Genomic DNA, 22,966 nt, shown 5'->3' with positions numbered 1-22,966 from the left:
AACAGAGCAAGACTCCATCTCAAAAAAAAAAAAAAAGGTTAGAAGAAACCTCTTCTGGGTCTTCCAACTCCCCACTGACTGAAAGGAGAAGAGGCTCCAATTGAAGAAAGTTCTAGAACATTCTGTGGGTCCCAGACTTGCTCCACACTCACACCTCTGCACCACAGTACATGCCATGTCCATCCGCAAGAAAACCATTCTGCTGTCTGTCTGGGGACCTCCTGTGTTTTTTCCAGGATCCCACTTACACACCTTCGCCAGCAGGTCTTCCTGCAATAAGGCGGGTCGAGTGCAGCCCCTTGAGAGTTCTAAGTCCACTCTGGCCATTTTCACAAGTTCAAGGCTGTCTCAGGGCAAGTAGGAGGAGTTGGCAGACAGGTTCTACCTCTTGTTGATCTATTTTTTTAATTAAAAAAATTTTTGTGTGTGTGAGATAGGGTCTTGCTCTGTTGCTCAGGCTGAAGTACAGCGGTGTGACGATGGCTCACTGCAGCCTCAAAGTCCTGTGCTCAAGCAATCCTCCTGCCTCAGCTTCTCCAGTAGCTGGGCTCACAGGCCCGCATCATCACCCCTGGCTAATTTTTAAATTTTTTTTGTAGAGATGGGGGTCTGGCTATGTTGCCCAAGCTGCTATCAAACTCCTGAGATCAGGAGGCCTTGGCCTCCCAAAGTGCCGGGATAATAGATGAGCCACCACACAGGCCACCTCCTGTTCATCTAAAATGAAATTGCCAGCCAGCTGGGCATGGTGGCTCACGCCTGTAATCCCAACATTTTGGGAGGCCAAGGCGGGTGGATCACTTGAGGTCAGGAGTTCAAGACCAGCCTAGCCAACATGGTGAAACCCTATCTCTACTAAAAATACAAAAAAATGTAGCTGGGCGTGATAGTGCTTACCTGTAATCCCAGCTGCTCGGGAGGCTGAGGCAGGAGAATTGCTTGAACCCGGGAGGCAGAAGTTGCAGTGAGCCGAGATTGTGCCACTGCACTCCAGCCTGGATGACAGAGCACGACTTCATCTTAAAAAAAAAAAAGAAAGAAAGAAAAAAAGAAAGTGCGGAGGCACAAAATATAAGTTAAAGAGTTTACTTAGCCAAAATAAGGACAGCTGCCCAAAAGACTCAGAACCAAGTGATCTTGGATATGAGTTCCCTTCCCTCTTTGTTACAAACAGGTTTTTAAAGGCAGAAAAAGGAGGACAAGGAGTGGGCTGATACAAAATTGTTTGTCAGGAATTCTCATTGGTTTACAGAAATCACATTGATTAGCGATTGGCTGTATAGTGCTAAGCTATAGGATGTGAGATACAGTGTTCAGTGCAGCATTGTTAGGTTAATTTATAGCTGTGGCAATAGCAAGCAGTTTCAAGAGATAAATACATAACTCAAAGTGGGAGTAGGACTTGTTTGCTGTCTCATTTTAATGTCTCTCTAGGCCTGATAACTTATAAGACTCGCATTCCTCAGGTAAAAGTTATTTTCTCACCACTGAAACAAGATCTGCAGCATAGGGGAAGTGTGCTGGCTGGGTCTGAAGTCATTTTCCAAAATATCCGAGGCGTTTAAATCAGAGCAACTCCATCTTGAACAGGGGCTGGGTAAAATGAGGCTGAGACCTACTGGGCTGCATTCCCAGGAGGTTAGGCATTCTAAGACACAGGACGAGACAGGAAGTGGGCACAAGATACAGGTCACAAAGACCTTGCTGATAAAACAGGATGCAGTAAAGAAGCGGCTAAAACCACCAAAACCAAGACAGTGACAAAAGTGACCTCTGATTTTTCTCACTGCTCATTATATGCTATTTATAATGCATTAGCATGCTAAAAGACAATCCCACCAGTGCCCGACAGTTTACAGATGCCATGGCAGCATCTGGAAGTTAACCTACATGGTCTAAAAAGGGGAGGAACCCTTAGTTCTGGCAATTGCCCACCCGTTTCCCAGAAAACTCATGAATAATCCACCCCTTGTTTGGCATATAATCCAGAAATATCCATAAAAATAGCCGATCGGCTGCTCTCGGGGCTGCTCTGGCAATGGAGTAACCATTCTTTATCCTTTACTTTCTTAATAAACTTGCCTTCACTTTATGGATTCCCCACAATGTGCCAGGTCCAAGAACCCTCTCTTGGGGTCTGGTTCAGAACCCCTTTCTGGTAATAAAAGGGTCTTGTCTCTGGCATGACAGGGCATGGGTGCAGACTACAGTGCTGGGAAAGGTATATTAGGAGCAGTTTTTTTCTTTTCTTTTTTCTTTTTTCTTTTTTTTTTTTTTGAGACGGAGTCTCGCTCTGTCGCCCAGGCTGGAGTGCAGTGGCCGGATCTCAGCTCACTGCAAGCTCCGCCTCCCGGGTTTACGCCATTCTCCTGCCTCAGCCTCCCGAGTAGCTGGGACTACAGGCGCCCGCCACCTCGCCCGGCTAGTTTTTTTTGTATTTTTTAGTAGAGACGGGGTTTCACTGTGTTAGCCAGGATGGTCTCGATCTCCTGACCTCGTGATCCACCCGTCTCGGCCTCCCAAAGTGCTGGGATTACAGGCTTGAGCCACCGCGCCCGGCCTTCTTTTCTTTTTTCTTTTCTTTTTTCTTTTTTCTCTTTTCTTTTTTTTTTAGACAGAGTTTTCGCTCTTGTTGCCCAGGCTGGAGTGCAATGGCTCGATCTTGGCTCACTGCAACCTCCGCCTCCCAGGTCCAAGCGATTCTCCTGCCTCAGCCTCCGGAGTAGCTGAGATTACAAGCACGCACCGCCATGCCCAGCTAATTTTTTGTATTTTAGTACAGACAGGGTTTCACTATATTGGTCAGGCTAGTCTTGAACTCCTGACCTCAGGTGATCCACCTGCCTCAGCCTCCCAAAGTGCTGGGATTACAGGCGCGAACCACCGCGCCCAGTCTTTTTTTTTTTTTTTAAGACGAGGTGTCACCTTGTCACCCAGGCTGGAGCGCAGTGGCACGATCTCAGTTCATTTCAACCTCCACCTCCAGGGACTCAAGCGATCCTCCTACTTAGCCTCCTGAGTAGCTAGGATTATGGGTACTTGTCATGACACTCAGCTAATTTTTGCATTTTTAGTAGAGGCTGAGTTTTGCCATGTTGCCCAGGCTTGTCTGGAAATCTTGAGCTCAAGAATCCTCCTGCTTCAGCCTCCCAAAGTGCTAGGATTACAGGTGTGAACCACCACACCCGGCCAAGAGTAGGATTTTAAAAGCCAGAACCCCTTGAGGACTAAGCTCTGATTTTTTTTACCTTGCCCAAATTCCTATCTAAGAGGTCTGGAGAGTCATGCCCTACAAACTATAAATTCTCATCAGATGGGTTTTATTTGACCCTATATATCGTGACTTACTTTCCAATCTGACTCTGGCATAATATTATGTGACAAAGAAGAAAGTCAAAAGATTTTACCAGAAAACATGTTTCTTTGCCATATCTTGAAATGGCGCTGCAAATCAGTCTCTTGTGGGGGAAAATTTGCATCTGTAAAGAATGTCTATTACCAGCCGGGAGCGGTGACTCACGCCTGTAATCCCAGCACTTTGGGGGGCTGAGGTGGGTGGATCACGAGATCAGGAGTTTAAGACCAGCCTGGCCAACATGGTGAGACCCCCGTCTCTACTAGAAATACAAAAATTAGCCAGGCCTGGTGGCAGGCGCCTAAATCCCAGCTACTTGGGAGGCTGAGGCAGAGAACTGATTGAACCCGGGAGGTGGAGGCTGCAGTGAGCCGAGATCGTACCACTGCATTCTAGCCTGGGAGACAGAGCAAGACTCTGTCTCAAAAAAAAAAAGAATCTCTATTAACATAGATAGATATTTTTTCCCTTTCCTTCCCCACCCTCTATCCTCCTCCCGGCTTTGAGTTGTCCCGCCTTTCTGGACCAAACCAATATATTTCTTAAATGTATTTGATTGATGTCTAGTGCCTCTCTAAAACGCTGCGCCCCGACCACTTGGGCACATGTTCTCACGACCTCCTGAGGGCTGTGTCACGGGCCATGGTCACTCATATTTGGCTGAGAATAAATCCCTTCAAATATTTTAGGGTTTGACTCTTTGTCAACACCCTCTTCAAACAAACCTAGGGATGGTCTCTCTGCCTGGATGCCTCTGTGCTGCGACCAGAAGGTCCACAAAGGAGCAGTGAAGCAGGGCTTGGTGCAGGGGCCATGCGGAAGGCACGGATTTTTGGAGACTGGAGAACCCAAGCGCAAATCCCTATCCCACTGCTCACCAACAGGTTCTTAAGCAAATCACTCTGCTTCTCTGAATTTACTGTCCTCCGCTATAAAATGGTCTTCTCGGCAACTGGAGCTAGATGGCTTCGCCACTTTGCTGAGAGATATGAACTGTGCCCAAGGTGGGCGGTGTCAGAGAGGAGCCCCGACGTGGAAACGTCCAGCGTGGGAATCTCTTCTTTACAGGGTCCCCAAGGAACTCCCGGCAGGCCCACTTCAGGGCTCCTTTCTGACACTGCCCAGCTCAACCTCTCAAAACGATTCACAAAATGCTGTAATATCCACGATCCACCCTCACTGCACTGTCCCATCCACCCCTTTTACAAATAGGAAGACCCAAAGACAAAAATAAGAAACCAAGGCCAGGCGCGGTGGATCACGCCTGTAATCCCAATACTTTGGGAGGCCGAGGCAGGCGAATCATCTGAGGTCGGGAGTTCGAGACCAGCCTGGCCAACATGGGGAAGCCCTGTCTTGTCTCTACTAAAAGTACAAAAAAATTAGCTGGGCGTGGTGGCGGGCGCCTGTAATCCAAGCTACTTGGGAGGCTGAGGCAGTAGAATCGCTTGAACCCAGGAGGCGGAGGTTGCCGTGAGTCGAGATCATGCCACCGCACTCCAGCCTGGGCGACGGTGAGACTCCTTCTCAAAAACAAAACAAAACAAAACAAAAAACTGGGGGAGGGCGAGGAAGAGAAGAAAAAAAAATTAGGAAGACCTGGGCGGTGATTTGCCAGGGCCAAGGCGTGGCCACCAAAGCGTTCCAGGCCGACTCCGCAGAGCGCGGGCACCATGGCTCAGGCGCGCTCCCCGGGGGCGGGGCGAGCGGGAGGGGTCACGTGACGCCCGGCCCGGAAGCGCTCGCGCAGGAGACCCCGGGTGACGGGGCCGGGTGCCGCTAACTGGACCGAGCCCCAGCGTCCGCGACATGGCCTGGACCAAGTACCAGCTGTTCCTGGCCGGGCTCATGCTCGTTACCGGCTCCATCAACACGCTCTCGGCAAAGTGAGTCTGGGCCCTGACGGGCACGCAGGCCCTGGCGACCCCCGCGCTCGTTCTACGCCTTCCCCCTTCTCGGCCCTGCCCTCCCGGCTTCTCCTGCTTTCCCACTTGCTCCAGTCAGTTCGCGCGCTTTATGACCACCCAAGGGATGCGAGGCCCAGGGAAATGCGGAGCGGGGCTGCACCCCGTGCGGGAGGATCCGCGCCCCGGCTTTGACTTGCTGTACAGCCTCCGCGCCTGTTTCCACATCTTTTAACAGGAGGGTTGGCCGATTCCTTTCCGCGGCCCTTCCAGTGCCGGCGTCCAAGCCTGAGCACCTCCCTCCATGAGCTGGGAGAGACCCCAGGACTTGTACACACGAGCTGCAGTAGTGGCTGTGCAGGCCGAGTGACCCAGTGAGCGTGGAGGCCTCAAGCGGCAGACAGGGAGGTACCCCACGGCCCCGCAAGGATGAGGGGTTAGAGCTGCGCCTTGAAGCTTAGGTGGGATTTCGGAATGTGGCTGAGACTTTAAGCCAAGGAAAGTCTACGGAAAGGCCAGATCAAAGTCGGCTGTAACCAGCATCAAATGCCCAGGCTAGATTTTCTCCCATAATCAGAAAAGTGCTTTTGAGCTGGGGAATGACATGTTGAAAGTGATATGATTCACTCGATGACATGAAGAGTCGTTTGGTGCAGGAAAAACCACTCCAAGGCTGCTGCATAGCAGATGAGGGGAACTAGGAGGTGGCAGTGAGAAGAGAAAGGAAGGGACAACTGGTGGGAGAGACCAGGTGCCGAATGGCCACAGGCCTGAACCACATGAGCAAGAAACAAAGATCACTCCAGAGTTTCTGCCTGGGAGAAGAGAAGTGCCATTAACTCAGACAGAGAGGGCAAGTGGCAGTTCAGCTCTGATGTTTTGGGGGTAAGACAGGGGGATAATTCCCAGGAGGTTAGGGACTAAGGACCCAGGGCAGTCATGAGACTGAGGGACAGGGCCTAGCCTCCCCTCTGTTGTGGGCAGGATGGCAGTTCTTTGCCTCTCTCTGTCTCCATCTCAGGGCAGGGCCTTCCTGCCCCTCCTTTTCTTGTTGCCCAGGCTGGAGTGCAATGGCACCATCTCGGCTCACTGCAACCTCCGCCTTCTGGGTTCAAGCGATTCTCCTGCCTTAGCCTCCTGAGTAGCTGAGATTACAGGCATGCACCACCACGTCTGGCTAATTTTGTAGTTTTAGTAGAGACTGGGTTTCTCCATGTTGGTCAGGCTGGTCTTGAACTCCCGACCCCAGGTGATTTGCCGCCTTGGCCTCCCAAAATGCTGGGATTACAGGTGTGAGCCACCGTGCCCGGCCCCTCCTTTTCACCATAAGAGCTGCAATGCCCAGTGGCCTTTGAAATGATACCAAGGTACATGGAGAATAGTGGACAGTGGCCCTCTCCAAGTTAGACCTCATGTCCACCTGGGCCCTGTCAGGCTCCAGAGCGAGGTGGGATTGGTGTGGTGTGGAAAAGCTCTCATCAGGAGCTTTTCCACTCTGAAAGTGGTGTTCCAGGTCCCCTGGGTTTTCTATCTGGCTTCACACTTTGAGAAACTGTCAGCCTTTTAAAGGGAAATGGCCATTTCTTATTTCTGAGGCATTTATACCTAGCAAACTCCATCAGTGGTATGAAAAGTGCCTCATCAGGCATGTATAAAAGGTACCTACGGTGTGTGAGGGAAGGGGACAGAAGTGACCAAGAGGTGATCCCTACCTTCGAGATGCTTGGAATCTGAGGTGGAGGAGACACACATGTACCCACAGAGCAGTCACAGTGTTCTCCCTTCCCCAAACGATGGGCACAGTCACTGGAGCCCTGGGTGGGCCCCACCTGTTCCTCTGGTTCACCTCTGGCCAGCTGTGCCTTGTGGAGAACTGCTGACTTCCAGGCCCTGCATCCTCCTGGGGATCACTCCTCATGCTGAGTCCTTAGCTGTTCAGAGGCCCCAGCCTGAGGGTTCCCATCTCAGGATCCGAATGCAGCAAAGCAAGTCTTCTGTTCTGTCATGCTAGCCAAGGCCTCTGTGAAGTGCTTAGAGAGTGGCTGTAAGTCCACTAGGGCTGTTGCCCCTAAGGAGAATCCAGATTGCCAGTTACTGCTGGGGTAAACTGTGCTGACTCACCTCCTTCCTTAGAAAACTCCAAACCAGTCAGGTAGGAAACTTACAGATCTTCAGTCCCAGAAGACATCACCCTTAGAGGCTGCCTGAGAGTTAGGAAAAAGGCTCCCGGGTGACAGACCCAACTTTTGGTCCTGTCCCCTGCCTGACAGCTGGTGTGGGCTCTCTCAGGATCCTCCCACCCCAAGACAGGCCCCCAAATTGGACCCTAAATAGTGTTCTAAGGTCAAACCACGAGAAGGATACTCTTAGGGAGAAAGAGCATGTGGGAGCAGCTGCGTACACCCCGATGTGAAGTATGGATTTGAAATCACATTTCTGGCCAGGCACAGTGGCTTATGCCTGTTACCCGGCACTTTGGGAGGCAGAAGCGGGTGGATCACTTGAGGTCAGGAGTTTGAGATCAGCCTGACCAATATGGTGAAACCCCGTCTCTACTAAAAATACAAAAATTAGCTGGACATGGTAGTGTGACCTGTAGTCCCAGCTACTTGGGAGGCTGAGAAAGGAGAATTGCTTGAACCTGGGAGGCAGAGGTTGCAAGGAGCCAAGATTGCACCACTGCACTCCAGCCTGGGTGACAGAGTGAGACTCAGTCTCAAAAAAAAAAAAAAAAAAAAAAAGAAATCACATTGTTGACCCATGGTTTCCAGCAGGCACAGATAGGCAAGCATGTACTGACAACTAGCAGAAGCATCTCATGCACAAAGAGCACCTCACATGCCCCAGGCCCTGCTCTGCCCTTTCATGTGTGAACTCAGGGAATTCTCATAACCGCCCTATCAGACAGAGCTAGGGGCTGATATTCCTGTATAAGGAAACTGAGGTAGGAAATGATTACATTCCTTGCCCAAGTTCAACTTAGCTACTAAGTGGCAGAGTTTATAGTTGAGCCAGCATGGTCTGGCTCTAGCATCCATGCTCTTAACCACCACTGGAGGGTGTGGCTAGGGACTTCTCCAGTCATTTTGGGGGCATTTAGAGTTGTTAAAAGCAGATAAATCATCCAGTCTAATCCCCACAATTTACAAAGGAGGCCCCAGGAGAAGTTTCTTTCTGTGATTCAACTGCTTGGTGTCTGAATGAAGGCTGGAACCCAGGCCTCAGGACTTTAAGTCCTGTTCTTTTATGACTGTGATACCCCAAAGTCCCTCCTTCCTGAGGGTTTCCTCCCACAGCTCCCCAGGACAGGACAGACAAGCCTGTGCTTGTGGAAGTTGTAAACCTGTAAGTGGCATCTGCCCTCCCAGCCTTTGATGTGTCCTCTCTCCAGGACTGGGCGTCAAGCCTCTCAGCTGGCCTGGAGACCCTGCTGTCACCAGCCTACTTGTCCTCCCGCTGGAGCCCAGGCCACTCAAGGTTCAGACTGACAGCCTATGGTTGTCTCTGGCAGTTTCTTGGCCTGTGACAAGAGCATGATGTTTCCCTTCCCAGGTTCTTGGGAGGATGAAAGGCAGTGGATGAGGAAGCACATCTGAGCACGTGCTGCCTGCTGTGCTGGGGCCACAGGTCAACTTTCCTCTCTGCACGCTCAGCAGGCTTTGGGAGACTGCCACCAGCCATGCTGGCCCTGTGGCCCCATCCCTGGGTCCTGGCAGGGGGCCCCTCCCTGTGAAGTGGCTTCTTCTTTCCCTGGCTGTTTTCTCAAAACCTCCTCACTAGCACCTTCTGTCAATCAACTTCTTTAGGCCAAGCCACTTCTGTCTGCCTGAGCCGGTGCCCATCCTCAGGTACTCATTTCAGAGCCCCAGTCTACTGAATCCAACTGAGGTTCTACATATGAAGAACCGGGGTCAACTGAGCACTGTGGCTCCAGCCTGTAATCCCAGCACTTTGGGAGGCCGAGGTGGCATGATCATTTGAGCCCAGGAGTTCAAGATCAGCCTGGACAACATAGGGAGACCTCGTTCTCTACAAATAATAGTAATTAATTAATTAATTAATAGAGCCAGGGTCTAGTAGATGCCCACTAAGTAAAGCTCAGCTCCCCTCCTAAGTTCTGCAGGCTGTAGGGCCCTCCCAGCCAGGCAGGGATATGAGCCTGACTTCCCTTCATGCCCAGGCCAGGGACCCTACCAAGGAAGTGGCAGGAAGCCTGGAAACCACTAGGTCTCTACTAGAGAAGAGGCGTTAGCTCTTCTTCTGTGTCCTTTCTGTGCCAGCTCCAATGTTTGCCCTTGGCAGCTGCCCCCACCACCCTTTGGTTCCATGAACTGGCATGGGATAATTGCTTCAAAGGGGTTGTTGGGCCAGCTTGAGCAAGTCTTAACTCAGGAGGACAATGTAGTAGGGTGGGAAGTGCATAAGGCTTGGGAGCTGGGAAATAGATGAGCCACTGGGCCTGAGCCTCAGTTTCCTCATCTGTAAAATGGACTTGGTGATCCCTGCTCTACCTTCTTCCCGGACACTGAAGATCTACTGAGGAAGGTTTCCTTTTTTTTCTTTTTTTCTTTTTTTGAGACAGAGTCTTGCTCTGTCGCCCAGGCTGGAATGCAGTGGTGTGATCTCAGCTCACTGCAGGCTCCGCCTCCCAGGTGCACGCATTCTCATGCCTCAGCCTCCCAAGTAACTGGGACTACAGGCGCCCACCACTATGCCTGGATAATTTTTTTGTATTTTTTTAGTAGAGACAGGGTTTCACTGTGTTAGCCAGGATGGTCTCGATCTCATGACCTCGCCCATCTCGGCCTCCCAAAGTGCTGGGATTACAGGCGTGAGCCACTGCACCCAGCCTTTTCTTTTTTTTTAAAGACACAGTCTCTCTCTGTTGCCCAGGCTGGAGTGTAGTGGTGCCATCTCAGCTTACTGCAGCCTTGAGCCATCCTCCCACCTCAGCCTCCCAAGTCAACGGGACCACAGACACCTGCCACCATGCCCACCTAATTTTTGTATTTTTTGTAGAGACAGCATCTTGCCATGTTTCCCAGGCTGGTCTCAAACTCCTGGGCTCAAGCAATCCATCTGCCTCAGCCTCCCACAGTGTTGGGATTACAGGCATGCACCACCACACCCAGCATGAGGAAAGTTTCTAGTCCATAGAGATGAGAGGGCTCATCATTGTCACCTCAGGAGCCAGAGCCACCTGCTGTGGCACCCCAGAGAGTAGAGAAGCCTTGGCCCTTCTGTAGGTCCCAGGCAGGAGAAAGAAGGGGACTCACTGGGCTTGACAAGCTGGGGACACAAGAGGAAGTGGCAGAGATTCTGTGGGAATGACCACAGCTAATCTGCCCAAGCCAGCCCCGTCGCCACTTCCTCAGTCTGTGTTCTCCACCCCCGCTCACGTGGACGTGCACACCTCCCAGAATGCTGAGCTTTGAGTTTGGGCCTGGCCAAACTAGGGAGTGACTCACCACCCAGCACGGAGAGCCCACTCCCCAGCCTGCCTGCCGAAAGGAGGGCCTCAGCTTGTTCCCGCGAGGGCCCTTCGGGCCTCCTGCCCCGGAGGTCATCTCCCCTAGAATGCAGTGTCTGCGGGGAAGACAGGCCTATCTGCTGGGCTGCCCCTCTCCTCCCACCAGCTAGGGGAGCAGGAACTCAGAGGAGAGCTTCAGAGCATCAGGGAGGGGGCGCATAACTGCCTGCTGAGCTTCCAGGGTACTGGCCCTGTCTCAACCCCTGAGGAGCTGTGGGCCCCTGGAGCCCTCTCTGGCGCCTGGGTTCCTGTCTGTCAAATAAGGAGTTCTGTTCAGCTGATGGCTGAGTTTCTTCTGTTTCAGCATTGTGGCTCTGTGAACTGCAGGGACAATGGCCTGAGGCCCCTCCAGCCACCTCTGCCTCAGCCAGCAGGACAGGTTCCAGATGTTTTTCCAGTAGCTTTCAGGCTGAAGCACAGCTGGGGCCACACTGACCCCAGCAAGGGGGAGATGGCTTCTGTTCAATGAAGGGAAAGGAGAAGGGGCAGAAAATGAGTTTTGCTGAATACCTGCCATGTGCCAGGTCATGTATATACCCTTATATCATGTATTGCTTCTGACAGTTTGTCAGTGTTGGTAAGATTATCCCTGTAACTTGTCTAGCCTGCGGGACTTAAAACTCTGGGTTTTTTCTGTATTCTGCCTTTTCTGAGCATAAATTCAAGCAAGGTTTGACCCTGGATCTGCCTTAAGCCTCAGAGTCCCCATCTAAAATGAGGATCCTTGTTGTAAGGCTTAATGGAGTGTCCTATGAATTGTGCATTTAAGGAAACATGAGCTGGGCACAGTGGCTCACACCTGTAATACCAGCACTTTGGGAGGCTGAGGCAGGTAGATCTCTTGAGGCCAGGAGTTCGAGACCATCCTGGGCAACATAACAAGGCCCCGCCTTTACAGAAAATACAAAAATTAGCCGAGCATGGTGGCCCATGCCTATAGTGCCAGCTACTCAGGAGGCTGAGGTGGGAGGATCACTTGAGCCTTGGGAGGCTGAGGCTGTAGTGAGCCGTGATCCTGTCTGAAAAAACAAAACAAAAAGACAAATGTTGTTGGCCAGACGCAGTGGCTCATACCTGTAATCCCATCAGTTTGGGAGATCGATGTGGGTGGATCACTTGAGGTCAGGAGTTCGAGACCAACCTGGCCAACATGGTGAAACTCCATCTCTACAAAACAATATAAAAATTAGCTGGGCATGGTAGTGGGTACCCAGAATCCCAGCTACTTGGGAGGCTAAGGCAGGAGAATCACTTGAACCTGGAAAGCAGAGGTTGCAGTGAGCCAAGATCACGTTGCTACACTCCAGCCTGGGTGACAGAGGGAGGCTCCGTTTCAAAAAAAAAAAAACCGAACAAAAACAAAAGACAACAAAAAACAAACATTGTGAAGGACTGACAGCAAAGTGCTGTCCACCTTAGGGGTCACTGCTGTCATCCCCAGGCACACTGGGGCTGGATTTTTGTTCTAGCCTGTGAGGCTGGGGTCTTTCTGATTCTGCACCTTGAGTCGAAGCCTGTCTCCAATCCAGGATGAGAAGCCTGGTTTTCTGCCCCAAGGTACTTGCAGGCCTGAGCATCTCAGGCTGGGCAAGGCATCCCATGCTGCTGATACCCAATCCCTTGGGCTGTCAGCCTGCCCCAGGCCCTCAGATACAAAGAGATTCCATTTCCCCAGCCGGGAGCGCTGCCAGCCAGGCCTGTCTAGGCAGAGCTACCTGTGGAGAAAGCGAAGACAACCCTTGTGGGAGGTGGGGAGCTCAGCACCAGCCCTACAGTCAGCTCCCCAAGAAGCACCCCAACTTTGGGGAAGGATAGGCCCCAAGGGGTTTCCCCTGTGGACCAGCTCGTTCTACCAGCAGGGGGCCCTCAGACTCAGGTGGGAAGTAGGACTTGTGAAAACGTGACCTCTGCACTGCAGTACCTGGCCTGTTTGCTGGGAGGGATCTGGAAGTCTCATTCATTCTACAAAAAATGTTGAGCTTCCGTAGAGTAACGTGCCAGGAGCAGAGGATTGAGAGATGTGGAAGCAGCCGGGTGCTGAGCTCTCTCAGATGACAGTAAATGAGGAACCAGAATGTGCTGGGTGTGTGAGTTGTCATTACTATAAGTGACTCAGGCAGTAGCCCAGCATGAGTTCTGGGTGGTGACCCCACAGCCAGATCAGGGAGGACTTCTTGAGCCTACCAGTCTGTGGTCTGGGTGTGGAACCAGGATGAGGAAGCAGCTTCCATACCTGCCCCCTGCAGACAAAAATAATAATAAAATAAATAATAATAATAATAATCCTTGCCTGAAGCTTCTGGTCAACCTTCATGGACCTGGCAATAGCTCCCTTGTCCCTCTTAGAGGAGCCTTGGCTCCTGGCCTGGGGATTCCCATCTCTCTGACTTCACTTGCTCTGGGCAGTTGGCTCTGTGCTCTTGGTAAGGCTTGACCTCTTCTCTCTTCCTTGCTTTGCCTCTGTTTCACTCAGTTGCCTCATGCAAGCCTTCTCAGGCGGCTCTTTCTGCAAAAGCAAGACTGGGTTCGAGAGCAGCCCTGATGGGTCTGTGGCCTTTACCCATGTTCCATGTGCTGTCCTGGCCAGGGATCCAAGAGCCAACAGCAAATCAGGCAGAAATTAGGCACCATGGGTACAGTGGCTCATGCCTGTAAATGATTTGTGCAGACCAGCCTGGGCAACATAGTGAGACCCTCTCTCTAAAAAAAAAAAAGAGAAAGAAATGAGACTCCAGCCCATGAGGTCAGGTGTTTTCCTGACCTGGGTGGAGGCTTCCCCTGCTCCCAAACTCCCTGTTTTCTTTGCCCCACTGGTACTGGGGCTGGTTATAGCCTGGTCCCCAAGCCTTGCCAGGCTCCCGGTTTCTCTCTGCCTTCTAACCAGTTCTGTCCGAACTTCTCCCTTCAACTCTCCTTTGCCCCCGCCATTCCTAAGAACCACAAGCAGTCTTAACTACCCCTCTTTCTCCACATCTCCAGGAGCTGGTGGGGTCTCTCACTGTGGAATAGGTTTGCCATAGCCCTGTTTTCTTCCTCAAACTCAGAGGCATATAGAGAAGCCAAAGCTGCACAGGGACTTTGTCAAACTTAGACCCTAACTGCGGCACAACCAGTGGCACATGCTCTGGGGCACTGCGGGGGAGGTACAGGAACCAGAGGACTCCCCTGCCCTTTGGGAGCTGAGGCTCGCTACAGAGATGAGCCAATGGCAGTGCAGGGCTGTGCACTGCAATCTGACTACCCTGGAAAGACATTTCAAGGAAAGACATTTAATAAAAAGAAGCCCCGAGTCTTGCACTTTAGAGACATCCACTGCCTACACAGGGTATGCTGCAGTAGGAGCAGGTCAGTGGCCCACAGGAAACGGCTCTGGGTCTGTGTTGACTTGAGTCAGCACGTGATGTGACTGATGCATTTGGAACTGTGTCAACGAACCCAGGGTGTCAACATGAGGGAGGGGAACGCCTTGCTAGCCTCAGTCTGGGCCAGATCACATGCTCTTGGCTCTGGGCCTGGGTACACCAGAGTACTTCCAGAAGTCAGTGACCAGGGGTGAAAGGTTAGGAGAGGCTGGAGCTGTTTAGCCAGGAGATGAGAAGATTCAGAAGAAGGTCAGTAAGTCCCCAGATACCTAAAGGGCTTTCAAATGAAAGATTAGACAAGACTCCACAGACCTAACCAAGCCCAGCAAAGATGAAATTCAAGACAGACTTTTCACGCACAGATGGCAGACAGTTCAGAGTGATTGGTGGTTAAGCTGCCCAAAGCACTATGCCACAAAGGATTCTGGGCTTGTGTCTAGGCTCATTGGGGAAGTATGTCATAATCAGTCATCACCATCTGCCGGATGCTGGCTGGGAGGTCACACCAGGAGTGTGATGTCTTTGCCACCTGCTTAAAAGTCAGCATTAGAAAGATCTTCCAAACCATTCAGGCTCTTTGAAGGTGAGCAGGTAGTCTGTATTAGGTGGTCATTTCCCAGGGCCCACATACTCGTGTAGACCAGAGGTTCTTGATATTTTTCATGCCATGGGACTCTTTGACAGTCTGGCACAGCCTATGGACCTCTTCTTACAGTAATGTTTTAAAACATGTAAATAAAAAGACCAAGGATTGGACCAGGCGCGATGGCTCATGCCTGTAATCCCAGCACTTTGGGAGGCCAAGGAGAGCAGATCACGAGGTCAGAAGATCGAGACCATCCTGGCTAACACGGCAAAACAGTCTCTACCAAAAATAAAAAAATTTAAAAAATTAGCCAGGCATGGTGGCGGGCGCCCTGTAGTCCCAGCTGCTTGGGAGGATGAGGCAGGAGAATGGCATGAACCCGGGAGGTGGAGCTTGCAGTGAGCCAAGATCTTGCCACTGCACTCCAGCCTAGGCGATGGTGAGACTCCGTGAAAAAAAAAAAAAAAAAAAAGACCAAGGATTACAAAAGAAGTCAATTAAATTGAAATACAGTTATCAAACACTTTAAAAAAGCAAATTTGTGATATAGTAATATATATAGATATGCTTCTTTTTCTTTTTTTTGAGAGAAGATCTTGCTCCATCGTCCAGGCTGGAGTGCAGTAGTGCAATCTCGGCTCACTGCAGCCTCTGCCCCCCAGGTTCAAGTGAGTCTCATGCCTCAGCCTCCTGAGTAGCTGGGATTACAGGCTTGCACCACCATGCCCGGCTAATTTTTGTATTTTTAGTAGAGATGGGGTTTCACCATGTTGGCCAGGCTGGTCTCGAATGCCTGACCTCAAGTGATCCACCCACCTCAGCCTCCCAAAGTGCTGGGATTACAGGTGTGAGCCACTGCGCCCAGCTATATAGAAATGTTTTCTAGTACATTAAATTATAAGTGGGTCTGACTACTGTAATTTTCATGAGTGATGAGTGTAAATGATACCTCACGATACATACAATGACTATAATATGATCACGAGAGTATCTGTGATTTCTATGCATTACAGAGGCACAGACACAGTAACTTGAGGAAATGCCAAGTTACAACTACTTGAGGTGAAGACCGGCCCCTTTGAGAGGGAGCGCCACTCTGGGGCCGAGTCACCCAGGTCTGGGCCTCTTGACATTGAGAGGTGTGAGCCTCTTCGCTAGCACCAGGGCACAATGCTGCCAAGGTCTGACCTTCCCTCTCTCTCCTACAGATGGGCGGACAATTTCGTGGCTGAGGGCTGCAGAGGGAGCAAGGAGCACAGCTTCCAGCATCCCTTCCTCCAGGTATCTGGCCGTGTCCCTCCTACCTCCTATCTCCCGGGCCTCAGACCAGGCGCCCCCGCCATGAGGCCAGGGTGTTTCCTGACCTATGAGTGGAGACTTCTTCTGCTCCCTGAAGAGCCATCCACTTCTCTCTCTCCCTCCCCAGAGCAGAATCCAAGGTCTAGAAGAGGGCAAAGAGCACCATCCTCTGCGAAAGTCCTGGCAAGTGGTCATGTCCTCACCACACCCAAGTCAGGACACGTGGAAAACATCAACCCTAGTGACAAGTCGGCTCTGTATCCACTGGGAGCCCAGACACCATTTGGGACAGGGCAGACACCATAAATGGAAGACACTATTTGTTGAACTGAGAATCAGGAGACTCAAATGTCAGCCCCAGCTCTACCTCTTTGTGGCCTTACATAAGTCTTTGAGCCTCTCTTGGGTCTAGGTTTCTCCACCTGCGATTTGACTAGGGGTTGGCCTAGATGGATGGTTTTCAGAAAGGGCTCTGCACAGCCTTAGGGTTCATCAGGATGTATGAGGGCTTTGGGGCAGACCTAGGAGGCTATCTCTGGCCTCCATGGCAGCTCTGCATTTGTCTATGGTACATATTGGAGTTCTGGGTAAGCTCCTGTTTGACAGAAGTTTGCATTAAAAAAAAGAATAGTTAAAGATGATCCCCAAGGTCCCTTCCAGCTCTGAAGTCCTCGGGTTTCCATCCCTGCAGGCAGTGGGCATGTTCCTGGGAGAATTCTCCTGCCTGGCTGCCTTCTACCTCCTCCGGTGCAGAGCCACAGGGCAATCAGACTCCAGCGTAGACCCCCAGCAGCCCTTCAACCCTCTTCTTTTCCTGCCCCCAGCGCTCTGTGACATGACAGGGACCAGCCTCATGTATGTGGGTGAGTAACCAGGCCAGGCTGAGAAGGGCTCAGGGGAGGCTGTGGCTGAAGGGGCTACTGGGGGAACAGCCCCATCCCACCCGCCTCCACTTCATCCCACCATTCCCCCAGACTTCACACGCTCAGGCATGCAGGCAGGACTGAGTGAGCACTTACTACGAGCTTGGCATGTCTCCATCCCCGAAGACCCCTTAGTAACAGATGACCTTTGCCTTGGGAAGCTAACTGTCATTCATTTCTCCTTTCCTAGCTCTGAATATGACCAGTGCCTCTAGCTTCCAGATGCTGCGGGGTGCAGTGATCATATTCACTGGCCTGTTCTCGGTGGCCTTCTTGGGCCGGAGGCTGGTGCTGAGCCAGTGGCTGGGCATCCTAGCCACCATCGTGGGGCTGGTGGTCGTGGGCCTGGCTGACCTCCTGAGCAAGCAAGACAGTCAGCACAAGCTCAGCGAAGTGATCACAGGTGCGGCCAGAGGCAGGGACACGGGGCTGCCCTATCTTGCCCTGTCCTCCTTGGGAGCCCAGCATAGACTCATACAAGCTCTGCTATGTGTCATATGCCAAGCCCTGGGTGAGGCGGGTAGCTCTGGAGGTGATGGATAGAATGTAGGGAAGACTGCAAAGGGATGTGGCTCCACCAAGGATGAGTGGCAGGCCGGGGAGGGCGAGGGGCTGGCTTGTCCTTTGATATAGATGCAGATACAAACTACCGGATTTGGGAGTGGAAAGGAACGGGTGCTTACCAAGTGCCCAGCCTGGTGCTGAGCACTGTGTGTTCATCATCACAGTGACTCCCACAGGCCCTGAAGGGATGCATCACAGCCGATTTTACAATGAAGTGACTGTCCTGGGTCACTTAGGGTCGGGATCAGCCAAGAAATGTCTATGTCAAAGCCTGTTCCTTCTTGAAAGACCTGTATCTTACCCTGTGGGGCAGCTCTTAGACACAGGCGGGCCTCTGGGGCCTCAGCCTGGCGCTGCTGGCCCGCCCCTCAGGGACCGGGGAATCAGGGACAGGCAGTAGTGACTGTGCCTGTGAACTACAGGGGGCCCTGCAGAGGTCAGGGGCTGGCATGTTGTGTCCCTGTGGCCATGCTGTCCTGGCCCCCAGCCCCAGTGCAGCCCTGTTCTCATCTGGGTCCCTTCTTCCCCACAGGGGACCTGTTGATCATCATGGCGCAGATCATCGTCGCCATCCAGATGGTACTAGAGGAGAAGTTCGTCTACAAACACAATGTGCACCCACTGCGGGCAGTTGGCACTGAGGGTGTGTGTGGGCACAGGGGCCTGGAAGGAGTAGGGTGGAAGGGAGCATGGGGAGCTGAGCTAGAGTTCACTTGGGAGGGGGTGAACCTCCTGCCCCCCATTGCCTTCCAGATGTGTTTTGACAAATCTTCTGACACCTGCTGTGCCAGGAGCCAGAGGAGACCAAGGACAGAGATGAATGAGATGCAAGCCCTTCAGAGGAGGTGACCAGCAGGAAGAAAGGGCAGTCAGTGAATTCAAGCTTGGACTTGTGCTCAACTGATGTCTCATTGGCCATGCCTACCTGAGTCTCTCAGGACAGGGAGGGTGGCATTCGAGCTGCAAATTTCAACAGGCAGTAGTAGGAGCAACTCCAGAGCAAAGGCACGGGGGGCTGGACATGAATTTGAAAACCAGTGAGGAATAATTTGAGTGTAGCTGGGTGTGGTGGCTCATGCCTGTAATCCCAGCACTTTGGGAGGCCAAAGCAGGTGGATCACCTGAGCTCAGGAGTTTGAAACCAGCCTGCCCAACATGGCAAAACCGTCTCTACAAAAAATACAAAAATTAGCTCGGTGTGGTGGCGCATGTCTGTAGTCCCAGCTACTCAGGAGACTGAGACAGGAGAAATCGCTTAAACCGGGGGAGCGGAGGCGGCAGCAAGCCGAGATCGCACCACTGCACCCAGCCTGGGCAACACAGTGAGACTCCCTCTCAAAAAATAATAATAATTTGAGTGCAGTATAGGTTTGATGTTGGGGAAATAATCAGGAATTAAGTAGGTCAGGGTCACGGCATTAGAGAACTTTACCATCAAGCAAGTAGATTTAGACTTTAAATGACAGGCAGGGAGGAATCAGTGAAAGTTTTTGAGCAGGGAAGTAACTATCAAAATTATGAGATTAGCAAGATAGAGCTGTGCTTTCAAAGAATGGCCTGGGGGCTAGTGCCCATTGGGGAGCAGCTCTTGTCTGGCCCCCAGTGAGCTGAGGGGCTTAGGCAGAATGTGAATCAGCTATGTCAACAAGCATGCAGTCTATTTCCACTCATTTCTGTTTTCTAGCAAGAACTTAATGAGTGAAGCAGTGCATGGACTTACCTTCTGGCGCAAACTCCTTGTCACAGACCAGTAACACACTGAACTAGAAAGCTGTGTTTTTCCAAACTTGTGAAAATAATATAGTCAGTTGCAGCTAGCAGTTCTTTTTTTAAATGAATAGAATTTTTAAATATCAGAGCATTGTATACTGTAAGGGTGGTTATATTTTTATGAGTGTGTGTGTGTGTGTGTGTGTGTGTGTGTGTGTGTGTGTGTGTGTATATATCCATGAACCTGTGCACATGTGTACTGGGTCACCATATAAAATGTATTTCTTGCTCGTGATCCAGTCAAAAAATCCCTGAGTGAAAGTGGAGAAGGGACAGCTAGAACCCATCTAATAGGCCACAAGCTCCCAATGAGAGGCTGTGGGATGTGAAAGGAGGGAGCCGGCATGAGGACCACTGGGAGGGAATGATCCAAGATCAGAGGAGGCCAAGCTGGTGGGCTGTGCTGGGGGTCTGGGGGCAGGTGGAGAGTGTAACTGTCTCCTCTACTCCCCAGGCCTCTTTGGTTTTGTGATCCTCTCCCTGCTGCTGGTGCCCATGTACTACATCCCCGCCGGCTCCTTCAGCGGAAACCCTCGTGGGACGCTGGAGGATGCATTGGACGCCTTCTGCCAGGTGGGCCGGCAGCCACTCATTGCTGTGGCACTGCTGGGTAACATCAGTAGCATTGCCTTCTTCAACTTCGCAGGCATCAGCGTCACCAAGGAACTGAGCGCCACCACCCGCATGGTGCTGGACAGCTTGCGCACCGTTGTCATCTGGGCACTGAGCCTGGCACTGGGCTGGGAGGCCTTCCATGCACTGCAGATCCTTGGCTTCCTCATACTCCTTATAGGCACTGCCCTCTACAACGGGCTGCACCGCCCGCTGCTGGGCCGCCTGTCCCGGGGCCGGCCCCTGGCAGAGGAGAGCGAGCAGGAGAGACTGCTGGGTGGCACCCGGACTCCCATCAATGATGCCAGCTGAGATTCCCTGGAGGCTTCTACTGCCACCCAGGTGCTCCTTCACCCTGAGACTGAGGCCACACAGGCTGGTGGGCCCCGAGTGCCTGTCCCCAAGGCCTCACCCTGTCACCTCCCTACAGAACCCCCAGGGCGGCTGCTGCCACAGAAGATAACACCCAAGTCCTCTTTTTCTCACTACCACCTGCAGGGTGGTGTTACCCAGCCCCCACGAGCCTGAGTGCAGTGACAGACCCCAGCTCTCTGGACCCCTCCTACAGCACTAGAGCTAAATCATGAAGTTGAATTGTAGGAATTTACCACCCTAGTGTATCTGAATCATAAACTAGATTATCATAGTTACCTAGTTTATGAGTCATAAGCTAGATTTGATTCTCCAAAGAAGAAAAGTTGGTGAGCAAATTTAAACCAGAACTAAGCATTATATTTTCTTTCTTTTTTTTTTTTTTTTTTTGAGACAGAGTCTCACTCTGTCGCCAAGGCTGGAGTGCAGTGGCATGATCTCGGCTGACTACAACTTCTGCCTCCCAGGTTCAAGTGATTCTCCTGCCGCAGACTCCCAAGTAGCTGGGATTACAGGTGCACACCACCACACCTGGGTAATTTTTGTATTTTTGTGGAGACAGGGTTTCACCGTGTTGGCCAGGTTGGTCTGGAACTCCTGACCTCAGGTGATCCACCTGCCTCAGCGTCCCAAAGTGCTGGGATTACAGGTGTGAGCCACCGCGCCTAGCCAGAACTAAGCATTATGTTTTCTAAAATTTCTAAGATCCTCCCTAAACCTGTCTGGAGACCTGGGTTTTAGCCCAGACTCTGCCTCAAACTCACTGTAGCTCCCAGCACATTACCCAGTTGCTCTGGGCCTTGGTGTTATGCTCTGGGAAGTAGATGTTGATGCTGTGGACTTAGTGCCTTTTGGCCCCAGCATTCCATGGGCCTGTGATCTTCACCAACCTGAGAAAACAGTAACAGCCCATCCACTGGAAATACCCCTCTGCCCACAGCACCGCCCTCCTGTGCTGGTTATTTTTCTTCTTCTTCTTTTTCTTCTTTTTGAGACGGAGTCTTGCTGTGTCGCCCGGTTGGAATGCAGTGGCGCGATCTCAGCTCACTGCAACCTCCCCCTCCCAGGTTCAAGCAGTTCCCCTACCTCAGCCTCCTGAGTAGCTGGGACTACAGGCACATGCCACCAGGCCCGGCTAATGTTTTGCATTTTTTAGGAGAGACGGGGTTTTGCCATGTTGGCCAGGATGGTCTCGATCTCCTGACCTCATGATCCACCTGCCTCAGCCTCCCATAGTGCTGGGATTACAGGCAGGAGCCACCATGCCCAGCGTTTTTTGTTTTGTTTTGTTTTGTTTTTTAAGAGACAGGGTCCTGCTTTGTCACCCAGGCACAGCTTACTGCAGCCTTGAATTCCTGGGCTCAATCAGTCCTCCTGCCTCAGCCTCCCGAGTAGCTAAGACTTAACAGGTGTGTACCACCATGCCTGGTTTATTGTTTTATTTTTTTGCAGAGATGGGTCTCACTGTGTTGCCCAGACTCCTGGGCCTCAAGCGATCCCCCCATCTCAGCCTCCCAAAGTTCTGGGGTTACAGGCCTGAGCCACCACACCTGGGCAACAGAGTGAGACCTGTCCTTGTTTTCCTGCCCTCGCTCTCACCTCCGAGGCCTCCTCTGCCTGGGAGAGATTACAGGCGAATTCCAGGCAGCCCTTGTTAATTGTTTTTATGGATTCTTTACCTGCTAGTTTAAAGACAAGGAAACTGAGGCCCAAAGTTCTACGTTGTTTGGCAAATGGAGTCTCCTACCCTCAGGTCCAGCAGCCATATGATTCTGCAGCAGACTGGGACCTAGAGCACATCTGGATTTCAGCCCCACCCCTGGCAACCTGCCTGCTTAGAGAACCCTCAAGATGACAGAATCCCCAGGATTCCACCATTTAGAGTAATTCTGGTATCCTGGGCATTGCGTTAAGTTGCTTAACTTTCATTCTGTGTTACAACAGCCTTCAGAGGTGGGAACAGGTGAAGAAACCATGCCCCAGAGAAGGTTAAGTGACTTCCTCTTCATGGAGCCAGTATTCCAACCTAGGTTTGCCTGATACCAGACCTGTGGCCCCACCTCCCATGCGGGTCTCTATGGGGTCTTTGGGTTGGATCTCCTAGAGCTGGGCTGGAAGCCTCATGTACTGTTGTCCTCTAGGTAACCACCCTGAAGAGAAGGGGTGGCATCAGGAACCACAGGGAACTGAGCAGCCTTTGTTCCAGTGCTGCTCCTTGGAACAGTTGATTGCAGACTCAAACCATTTTCCTGGGCAGCTCAGTCATAAAACACCAAATGCTTCCTTAAAATAGCCTCTGAGGGACGGGAGCTGTTGACAAGTGAAGCCCTCAGGTTGTGTGGGATTCCAGCAGGTTATTACAGCTTGTCGGGGAAGGGAGGGTCCATTCCACCAGCTTTGAATCCCAGGGTCCCCTGAGCTTCCCTGGGCCACAGTGTATGTCCCTGGAAGAAGGAAATAGACAGTGAGGATGATGGAGAGACTACAGCTGCCTTGTCTAAAACCTAGGATCTTAAGAGCATTATTTTGGTTTTATTTTTTTTTTTTTAAAAAGGAAAATTGGCAATTGTATTAATCCATTCTCGCATTGCTATAAAGAAATACCTGAGACTGGGTAATTTAATTTATAAAGAAAAGAGGTTTGATTGGCTCACAGTTCTGCGGGCTATCCAGGAAGCATAGCAGCATC

The 22,966-nt window shown here is 51.5% G+C and overlaps 1 protein-coding gene across 3 annotated transcripts; it reads left to right on the top strand.

Moving 5' to 3' along the window:
* The first annotated feature begins 5,099 nt into the window (after positions 1–5,099).
* SLC35F6 (solute carrier family 35 member F6) lies at positions 5,100–22,913 on the top strand. 3 transcript variants are annotated; one of them, XR_012422569.1, is made up of 7 exons: positions 5,100–5,241; positions 15,946–16,018; positions 16,728–16,899; positions 17,150–17,362; positions 18,056–18,166; positions 18,277–18,368; positions 19,748–19,767. XR_012422569.1 is itself a non-coding variant. In XM_065527277.2 (7 exons), coding segments are annotated over exons 3-7 (963 nt in total). In that variant the 5' UTR covers positions 5,100–5,241; positions 15,946–16,018; positions 16,164–16,222; the 3' UTR covers positions 20,218–22,913. The 3 variants fall into 3 exon arrangements, 2 of the variants coding, with proteins under 2 accessions (XP_065383349.1, XP_005576397.2); XM_065527277.2 differs by lacking the exon at positions 18,277–18,368 and adding an exon at positions 16,164–16,223 and having other exon boundaries at positions 16,732–16,899; positions 19,748–22,913; XM_005576340.5 differs by lacking the exon at positions 18,277–18,368 and having other exon boundaries at positions 19,748–22,913.
* Positions 22,914–22,966: the final 53 nt, after the last annotated feature.

This window comes from Macaca fascicularis, chromosome 13 (genome assembly GCF_037993035.2).
Source record: "Macaca fascicularis isolate 582-1 chromosome 13, T2T-MFA8v1.1".
Lineage (NCBI taxonomy): Eukaryota > Metazoa > Chordata > Mammalia > Primates > Cercopithecidae > Macaca > Macaca fascicularis.
Note: the sequence above shows the minus strand (reverse complement) of the source record. Positions and strands in the feature narration are given on the sequence as shown.